Source organism: Corvus brachyrhynchos, unplaced genomic scaffold (genome assembly GCF_000691975.1).
Source record: "Corvus brachyrhynchos isolate BGI_N302 unplaced genomic scaffold, ASM69197v1 scaffold56, whole genome shotgun sequence".
Classification (NCBI taxonomy): domain Eukaryota; kingdom Metazoa; phylum Chordata; class Aves; order Passeriformes; family Corvidae; genus Corvus; species Corvus brachyrhynchos.
Genome location: NW_008238664.1, coordinates 7,362,328 through 7,370,911, shown reverse-complemented (window position 1 = coordinate 7,370,911; position 8,584 = coordinate 7,362,328). Strand labels below are relative to the sequence as shown.

At 46.0% G+C, this 8,584-nt stretch overlaps 2 protein-coding genes and 1 long non-coding RNA gene across 4 annotated transcripts in view; 2 read left to right on the top strand and 1 right to left on the bottom strand.

The window, feature by feature from the left end:
- Positions 1 to 2,960, top strand: part of EMP1 (epithelial membrane protein 1) — a 14,851-nt gene extending 11,891 nt beyond the window's left edge. The window contains exons 3-5 of the mRNA XM_008636501.2: positions 311 to 413; positions 518 to 658; positions 1,274 to 2,960. Coding sequence (XP_008634723.1) covers positions 311 to 413; positions 518 to 658; positions 1,274 to 1,437 — 408 coding nt within the window. The 3' untranslated portion in view covers positions 1,438 to 2,960. The remainder of the gene's footprint in view (positions 1 to 310; positions 414 to 517; positions 659 to 1,273) is intronic.
- The window catches only part of GSG1 (germ cell associated 1), a 94,231-nt gene that overhangs the window by 50,633 nt on the left and 35,014 nt on the right, over positions 1 to 8,584 (bottom strand). The gene's annotated exons all lie outside the window — the stretch shown is intronic.
- LOC108447552 overlaps positions 5,855 to 8,584 on the top strand; it is a 19,544-nt gene continuing 16,814 nt past the window's right edge. Inside the window, exon 1 of the long non-coding RNA XR_001863176.1 lies at positions 5,855 to 6,546. This is a non-coding gene — a long non-coding RNA (uncharacterized LOC108447552). The remainder of the gene's footprint in view (positions 6,547 to 8,584) is intronic.

Here is an 8,584-nt window from a genome sequence, read left to right as displayed (position 1 = left end):
CGGATTTTGGGCTCCCCTCCCCCCCACCTGGCCAGCCATGCCCCCCCGCCACCTTGTACAGGAAGAGGGTCAGGATGACCTGGGAGATTTCTCCACGACGATTGGGACAGACTTCACGGTGATTTCCCCGGACCAAATGACTCCTGGCACTGGAAGCCAGTGCATATCCCACCAGTCCAGCTGCTCATCGCGGCCAACTCGTGCTGACATTTTCGGGCAGTTGGGCTACTCGTGCTCACTTTATGGTTTAGTCTGACAGAAGAGCGAAGAAGCTTTCCTGCCCCTTGACAACCGTTCTACCCTATTTCAGGTTTGGATGGTGGGTTCTTACAGCTCTGGAACGATCTCAACAGGACTCTGGCTGCTGTGCAACAAGACCTGCACTCAGCTGCCAGTTAGCAGTCAAAATGAGGGTAAGTTACATCCGCGTTTTCGTAATGGTGAATCACAGGACGTTGATGAGCACTGCCAAGACTGAGTCCTGACCTTCTCCAATCTATTCTCTGTGTTTTGACAGCTTCCCTCAAAGCTGTGCAAGCCTTTATGATCCTCTCGATCATTTTCTCCGTTGTGGCGCTCATCCTGTTCATTATCCAGCTGTTCACCCTGGAAAAAGGCAAACGTTTCTACATGACCGGAGCCGTCATGCTGGTTTGCTGTGAGTATGCACGTGCACGCCCTGCCACGGCTCCGAGTGCATCCCACTGCCTCTGCGAACGCAAGCAGCCACACATTTGCCACACACGGTCACCAGGGGAGGTTGTCAGCCAGCTAAATGTTTCCAGTGGCCCAATTTTTGTTACAAAACAAAGGACTGGGGAATTGGAAAGTGTTGGGTTGGGATATTTTTTGCTGTATATAATGAAAGTATTTCCAGATTTTCATTAGGAAATCCCAGTGAGTTTTGCAAAATACCTTTGAAAGACAACAAAAAGGATTCAAGTGTTTTGGGGGAGCAGGGGAATAAACAGTTAGACAGCTACTGCACATGGGATTCAACACGTAGCACCAAACTGTCATCAGATCTTATTACTGATTTCCTCCTAACAAAGGTTTATTCCTCTTGGCACCCACTAAACAAGCCCCAAGTGTCTTATGTCATCACAGCTGCAAAAGAAATCCTCCACAAATAAGCCTAATGGGCAGCAGTTCCTCTCTCATATGGCACAAGACATGCATTGCAATCTCAGGGGACAACAGTACTTCAGAAGTCTTGCGGCAATGCTGGTTTCTGTGCGTTTTCCAACTCTCTTTTCCCTCTTGCTTCCTACAGGGATGTGCATTCTGATTGCAGTCTCCATTTACACAGCTCGGTTCACAGGAACGATGGTGTACTTCACAAATGCTCACCATGGCTACTGCTTCATATTGGCCTGGATCTGCTTTTGCTTCAGTTTCATCATCGGCATTCTCTACCTTGTTCTTAGAAAAAAATAAGGCTGATGGGTGTCCAGGGGAGAGGGTTGGTTACTGGGAGTGGGGAAGAATTACTCTGCTGAGAGAATTGTTGGGCCAATAGAGAGAAACAGCCACCATCATCACCACTGCCACCACAGAAGAATCACTAACAAAGCTAGAATCTTCAGAAACTCCTTCACCAAAGAGAGGGAGAAACAACTCCTACTGATCTAGCACTTCTGGGGCTAGAAATCTGCAAGTGACCCAGACAGCTCTTCTCCTTTTCTGCAAAGTTGTGCCATACCTTCACAATGCTTCAAGCTCAGCAGTGATGATTAAAGGGCACCACAAAACTAAGGGCTATATCTTTTTCCCTTCCTACAGCCCTTCTCACTTACATTTGAGTGTGCCTTGTGGGTTGAGCATTGAGGATTATGACCCCTTTATTTGTCCATTGAAACAAATGGTATGGGCCTTTTGTTACATTTTTTATATATATAAATATATATATGCACATAAGTTAACATGAAAGACATTAAATTGAGAGAAAAAACAATAGAAATCAGATTAATTTTGTGTTAAAATATCTACAAAAATAAGGCAGCACATTTTTTTGTTGTTCCATTTTCTATTTGATATTCCCATGACTGAATAAGATACAAGTAGGAATGGCAAACATACAGGCATGGATGTTGGAGAGAGAGAGAGAAAGTGTAGGGGTAAAGATATACAGGGGTTCCTAATTGCAGAGGATGCAGTTGCTCAGTGGTACACATGCAGAGAGGGAATCATCTGGATGTGTGTCTACACTGAAATAATCTTCTGTTCAACTCCAGAACACGTTAACAGCACTGCTACATCGCAGATCCTCACTGAGACAAGTCTTTATCTGTAGGCAGGGCTTTTTTCCCGCATCATCACCTGGTATATGATATTAATTGAGTGCCCCACCTCGTGACAAAGCTCATCTCAAAAGCAGATAATGGTTAGCAGAGGAAATTTATTCCCTAATGAGAGATTAGGAGAGATGAAGCAGGGCTTGTGAGTTTTGCTCTTTACTGCACAACCTTAGGCCAGCCACTTAACCTGGTGCTTTTCCATCTGCCAAATTTTTCCACAAAACTAGCTACCTCCCAGGGTTGCTGAGAGATTCTGAGTCCACTCTGTAATACAAGGTCCCCATGTGAAAGGCTGGCATAGGAAAGTTAGGCATTGATACTGCTGCAACCCACAAATTTCTGTTAGTTTGAAGAATCTCAGTCACAAGAGGCATTTGCAAGAGAGGTCAAAATTTCCTGTGACTCCATTTACAGCTAAAAGGTAGAGAGTATAAAAAACAAGTTAGTGCAGATTGTGCATGGATGCTATTTACCTCTCTCTCTCTTTCTGTTACATTTTCTTCTTATGTAGACTTTATCAATTTGGTGGATATATTCTAGTACTGTATGTTGGTGTTTCATTAACAAATGTTATTTCATATATAGTCATTGTAAATATTTTGAAATGCATATTTTTAACTTCGTGGGTATAAAAATAAAATCTGATTCCCTTTATAATAAAGAGTTTTACTCTGTGGTTTTTTTTTTTCATTAGTGCTTCAGATATTTGTAGCCGACGTATTTGCTGTTCTCACTGAATCACAGCCCACCCCTTTAAGACAATGCAGAACTACCATGTTCTGTTGCATGCCAGTATATGAGATTTCCTGTTGTGGAGGGAAGGAGGAAGCAGAACAACTCTCAGAGCTCCTGTTTAAGGCTGCCTGCAAGCTCAGGCAGACAGTGTGAGCAGTGGTATCACTCAGTGTCAGCGCCAGGCTTTGTTTCACACCCAGGAAAGCTGGAAACATACTTTCTCACTCTGGCAGGATCTCATCTGTCCCAAAGCAAAATCACCAAGGTGTTTGTCTGGGTCTCACGAGTTGCTATAGTTGTTGCCTCTTCAGTGTTGTCTGGCCAAACACCTTTGCAGTTCTAGAGCTTGAGCAAAGAGTCCAAATCCCAGGACACCGGCAGATCTCAGGAAACTTGGGGCACAATCCTGTAAGCTGTGAGGTGAGGTAAGATCTAGCAAGAATCAGCTCTGTAGTAATTTTTTCTTTATCAATTAATCTACCTCTGAGAGAGTGCTAATTGAGGGTAGAACATAAATCTTTAGGAGCTGAAGTTTTACCAGAGGGGAACCTCTTACAGCCATCAGGGTGTGGGAGGGGCTCACAGTGTGTTACGGGTGGACACTTGTCTTGGTCTCAGGAGGTTCCAGGAGTCATAAAATAATAGAATAGGCTGGAAGGAACCAATCAGGATCTTCGAGTCCAACTCCTGGCCCTGCACAGGCCATTCCGAGAATAACACTATGTGCCTGAGAGTACTGTCCAAATGCTTCTTGAACTTGGTGCTGTGAGCACTGCTTAATGCTGTGGCCACCGAATCCTCCTGGCACTCCTAGAAGTGCAGGGTAACCAAAGACCACTTGGCCACTGTGGACAAGGCTAACACTGACAGGTGAGCCATGAGCCACCCACCGAGGTGGGAATACTGAGGGAAGCTAGCCAGTGAGCCTTGCAGGAGCACACCCACTGCTAGGCTGGTATGTGTGTCCTGTTTCTAGCATGGTATGGGTGTGACAGTATGATACCTCACAGGATGACAAGGCAAGGCCAGCTTTGCTGGGATGACAAGGACAGGTCATAGGCAATGGTCTCAATTTTTGAACAGTGGTCTCCAACAGCATTTGTGTCACCACAAACTTGTCATTGATAGCTTAGAAAGGGTATGAAGGCTACTGGACACTCTGGGTAGCTTGGTTTGCCTGAAAATTCACTTGTGCTACTAAAGGATCAGTACCCTAATCTACAGGTGGAAAAAGTCACTGAGTCCCCTGGCATCTGACAAACCTAGTTATCTGGTCCCTGAAGTAGAATTCATTCCAGATGAGACAGCCTTTGCTCTACACCCAGCAGCTCCCGCCACCATCTTCTGAATTCTGCTACATTAGGGGCTCACAGGCACAAAATTACATTTGCCACCACCAAGAGAGAACACATCAAACAGAAAAGCAGATGCCAACAAACATGGATCAATTACAAAACATAAGGAAGCAGGAAAGGACAGGAGCAAATAGCTCTATTGGTTGTGTCATATGACAGATATTTGCTCAAAAACCGTCTTCAACACAGCCTGAAGTGACACTGACCCAGTGCCACATGGACTGTGAGACACAAAGTCATGTCACTCCTGCAAGAGCCATTACAGGGATTTCAGAGACCAAGCTTCACAAGACCCACAACCACAGCTGACTCCAGCATTTCTCAGCAGAGTCCTTGGACTTGGAAGAGAAGCTTTTGAAGGAGGAGAAACAGAGGAGAAATTCCCATGCCTGAGATCCAACTGCAGAGCAAAAGGATTCCCCCTCCCTGGTTCTTTTCTGGAGGTCACTGCAAGGAGAAAGGTGTTTTACACAGACAAACAGCTGAGTAATTCAGGGCATTTGACTACAGTAAATCAGCTGCAGAAAGTGCTAAAAATGAGGGAGAGCCAAGGGGGCAAGAGCTTCCTGGACAAGAGACATTCTTGCTCTGACCAGAAAGTCATGCTATGTATAGGCTGGGAAGAAGTAGTCCAATAACTGGTCACATCAAGGGGTTTGAAATTATCTGTACATATTCATGGGTGTGTTGCAAAAGCTGCTGCAGACACCTTAAAGGAGAGCCCTGCTCTGTGAATGGCAGAAGCCCAAACCAGCCAAGCAAAGTAAGTGACTCCTGGCCTGATCACAGGGTGATGACAGCACTGTGAACACAAAGGCAGCAGCACCTGCTGCATTTACAGAATGTGGCTGACTGCCAGCACATCCAAAGCAGAAGAATGGCTTGACTCCCTTGCAGCAAAGACAACAGAAATACCAAACCACCATCACCAGTAGCAAAATACAAAAAAATCCCAAAACCAGACAAAAACTAAACAAAAACCAAACAAAAACCAAGTGTGCAAGGAATGAGGAGCACATGGGAGGTATCAGAGATGATCCCAGGAGTAGTGTAAAAGACTACAGGTTGCTCCCAGCATTAAAATAACTCTTCACTACTGACATCCTGGGTGCAACTAGCCCAGGAATCTTTTAACAGAGGAAAGTTAAGGTGAAATCAGCATGACGTATTATCCCACTCAAAACATTTCCAGTCCAGGGGGCAGCCTAGAAATGTATGCTGTGGTTGTACTAGTAGTAATTAGAAGGCTGCCTAAACTTGTGATTATTTATATTTGCAGCTCTGCCTGCTCAGATAATAAGAGCAATCAGGGTACCAGTTGATTGTTGGAGGAACTGGGGAGGAATATTAATCGCAGACCCTCTGTTCCCGCATAGCACAGTTGGTGAGGTGCATCACTGCAGGCAGCTCAGCTCTCCCAACATTGTCAGCACCATAGTATTGAATTAGATACACTGTGATCTGATGCGTGATGACAAATCTCATGTTGCACAATTCACTCAAAGTATGTGGGTATCTGGTATAAATATACACCTTGTCATCTGTTACAGTGCTTAGGAAACCTGATTGCCTTTCTGCTCAGCCTAGCATGGAAGGCTGTAGCTGGCAGCCTTCCTATGTTCCACCCCCTCTCAGGCTTCTCATGTGAACCAGGTTAGCCAGAGACCAGAGGGGTCAATCCATAGCAGATGCCTCAAGGCAAATACAGAAAGCATGCTCCTCAGCAGAGATTTATGAGAAGCCAAGATGCTTCAACTGATCTCTCAGGCTAATTTCAGTATCAGAGTTTGCATGACAGAACTGGATCTATCTAAGGGAAGAGGCAGTGCTGTGGAGCTCTGTCCTGTGACTATGGTAACTCTCATACAGATGACCTGAAGAGCATAACACAGTCAGAGGTGCTAAGAAGAGGGTTTTGGGGATGCTCCTGCCTCTGTCAACCTTCCAGATACGTGTATAGGTGGACAGAAGACTAGCTTTTGGAGTTCACAGATGGATGGGACTTTTTATGCAGAGTTTTGTGGAGCATCATAGATTATTTCTTTCTCTGGAAGAAACTACCAGAATAAAAGGTTCACTTCATTGATGCGCTCATTGCAGGACTTTTTGGGCCTTGCTCTGATGAAAACATGGAGCTGGAGTAGCTGAGCTGTAATTTGGTGAGTAAGAGCACTTCCTAGGGCTTTGGGAGGATGGGGGAATGTACAGTTGTGAGAGACAGAAGTATCAACTGAATGAGGCACTGTCTTGTTATCAGAACCCAGAAACCATAAATGCACACGCCAGGGCTGTTTAGCCAAGAAAGCAAAGGGTGCTGCTGTGGGCATGGCCTGTGAGGGGTGGGGTCAGCATGTGGCAGAGGGGGGGCTGTGAAAGAGTGTGCTTCCACATGCTTCTCACACTGCAGCCATGGAAGGTTTCCCCCATGCTCCTGGGGAATGCAGGGCTCCCTGGGAACTGCTGATAGCCCATGAGTCCTAATGGTGTCCCTGAAAGCTGAGTCTGGCTAGCGTTTTGGAGGTACATTTAGCAGCTCACAGGACTGGTTCCAAAGTTCTCACCATTTTCATTTACAGACTTGGAGAAGTAAAAGACAACCTCAACACAGCTTGTGCATATTTTTTAGGGGATTCTGTTTCTAAATGGCATTAGAAGCAGGAGATGCTCCATGTGCATCACACAGAGGATGATCCACTACATGGTACAGCAAGCAGCTTTGTGGCAAAGAAACCAGAACCCTGGCCCTTTGCATCCTAGCTCTGGAAAGGACTTGCAGGCTCTGCAAGAGAGCCAGGGGTGAGGAGGGGATGCAGAGGTCAAAGGCAGAGATGAAGTACTCAGGATCACCCCTGGGTAGACTGTCAGTGATCAGATGCCATGAAGGAATGGGGCAGTAAAAGGAGTGGGATATCAAATTTAGGGACAGGAGAGAGAATGAGATGGACAGGAAGAACAAACACTGTGGAAGATGAAGACCATCACCACATTGGTAGGCTGGGGAGGACAAGCAGTTTAGCGGGGAATTGTATGGAGTTTGGGACACCTGAGACCCACTGCAGTCTTCTACCAAGCAGTCAGACCCTCATCAGTCAGGGAGCTTGCTTCCCCAAGGCAGTACCACAGGCTCATGTTCACAGTTCTACCAAAAGCTGTGGTGTACTATCGTAAACCACCCAGCACCGATGGATCGACCCAGACATGCCCTCTCAGCCCACTGGTGGCTGAAGGCCCTGGTCCCCTGTGTTGTCACTAGAGGTCAGTGCAAGCCCAGCAAATGCCTCTGCTGAATTTATGTTTCTATGTGGCATGGGCATCCCCGGGCAGGGACAGTGCTGATTTATCACAGTATAATTCAGAAACGGAAGCATGCCCCAGCCCCACTCGGCAGCCCTCGGATGGGCTCCCTGCTAGCCTGTGGCATGTCATGAAAAAGAAAAATGCAGCATCTTGACCCACATAAGAGGTGACATCATGGGAGTGTTTCTTGCCAGTAAGAAACCTACAGGGCAAATGGAAATGGAGGAAGAAACTCTGTGGGGGAATCAGCAAAAATTTTGGAATCACCAAGCTGGAACAGGTGACCATGGCTCAATTCCCTTTGGCCACTGAAAGCTCTTTTGGCCTCAGAGAGGTAAATGGGTTTGCCCTTTTCTCCTACAGTTAATGCTAACCCCTCTGCTGCGTACAGGCAGAGAAACTGAGGCAAAGAAATAACATCGACCTGGGGGAAGCAGACTGGAAGCAGAGAATGGAGGAGGTGATGGGATGGCCTGCAGATGAAAAGACTTCAGAGCTTTAGGACCTCCACAGTTCCTGCTTCAGGGGGGCACCATTTCTAGCTAACTCCCCTTCACCTCCGGTGAATCTTAAGAAAACAGGGTCTTTCTCAGTTTCGCAAAGAGCAAGCCTTAGGTTCCTAAAGACTGATTGCAGCACATCAATGGCTAAACCTGTATGAAGGCAACCAGCTTTCAGGGGTGTGCTTTTAATTCTGATGAGTTGCCAGTGAAATCTGTGCAAACTGCAGAGGCTCGGCAAGGTCCATCAGTTTAAGTATCTCATTTCAAACACCCAAGACAGAAAAATTGGACACAGGCATCCAGTAGAGACCTTGAAACCCTGCAACAGGGAGACAAAGAGAAGTCTCTTTTTTTTTTTTTTTTTTTTTTTTCTTTTTTTTACCCGACAATTTCTAAA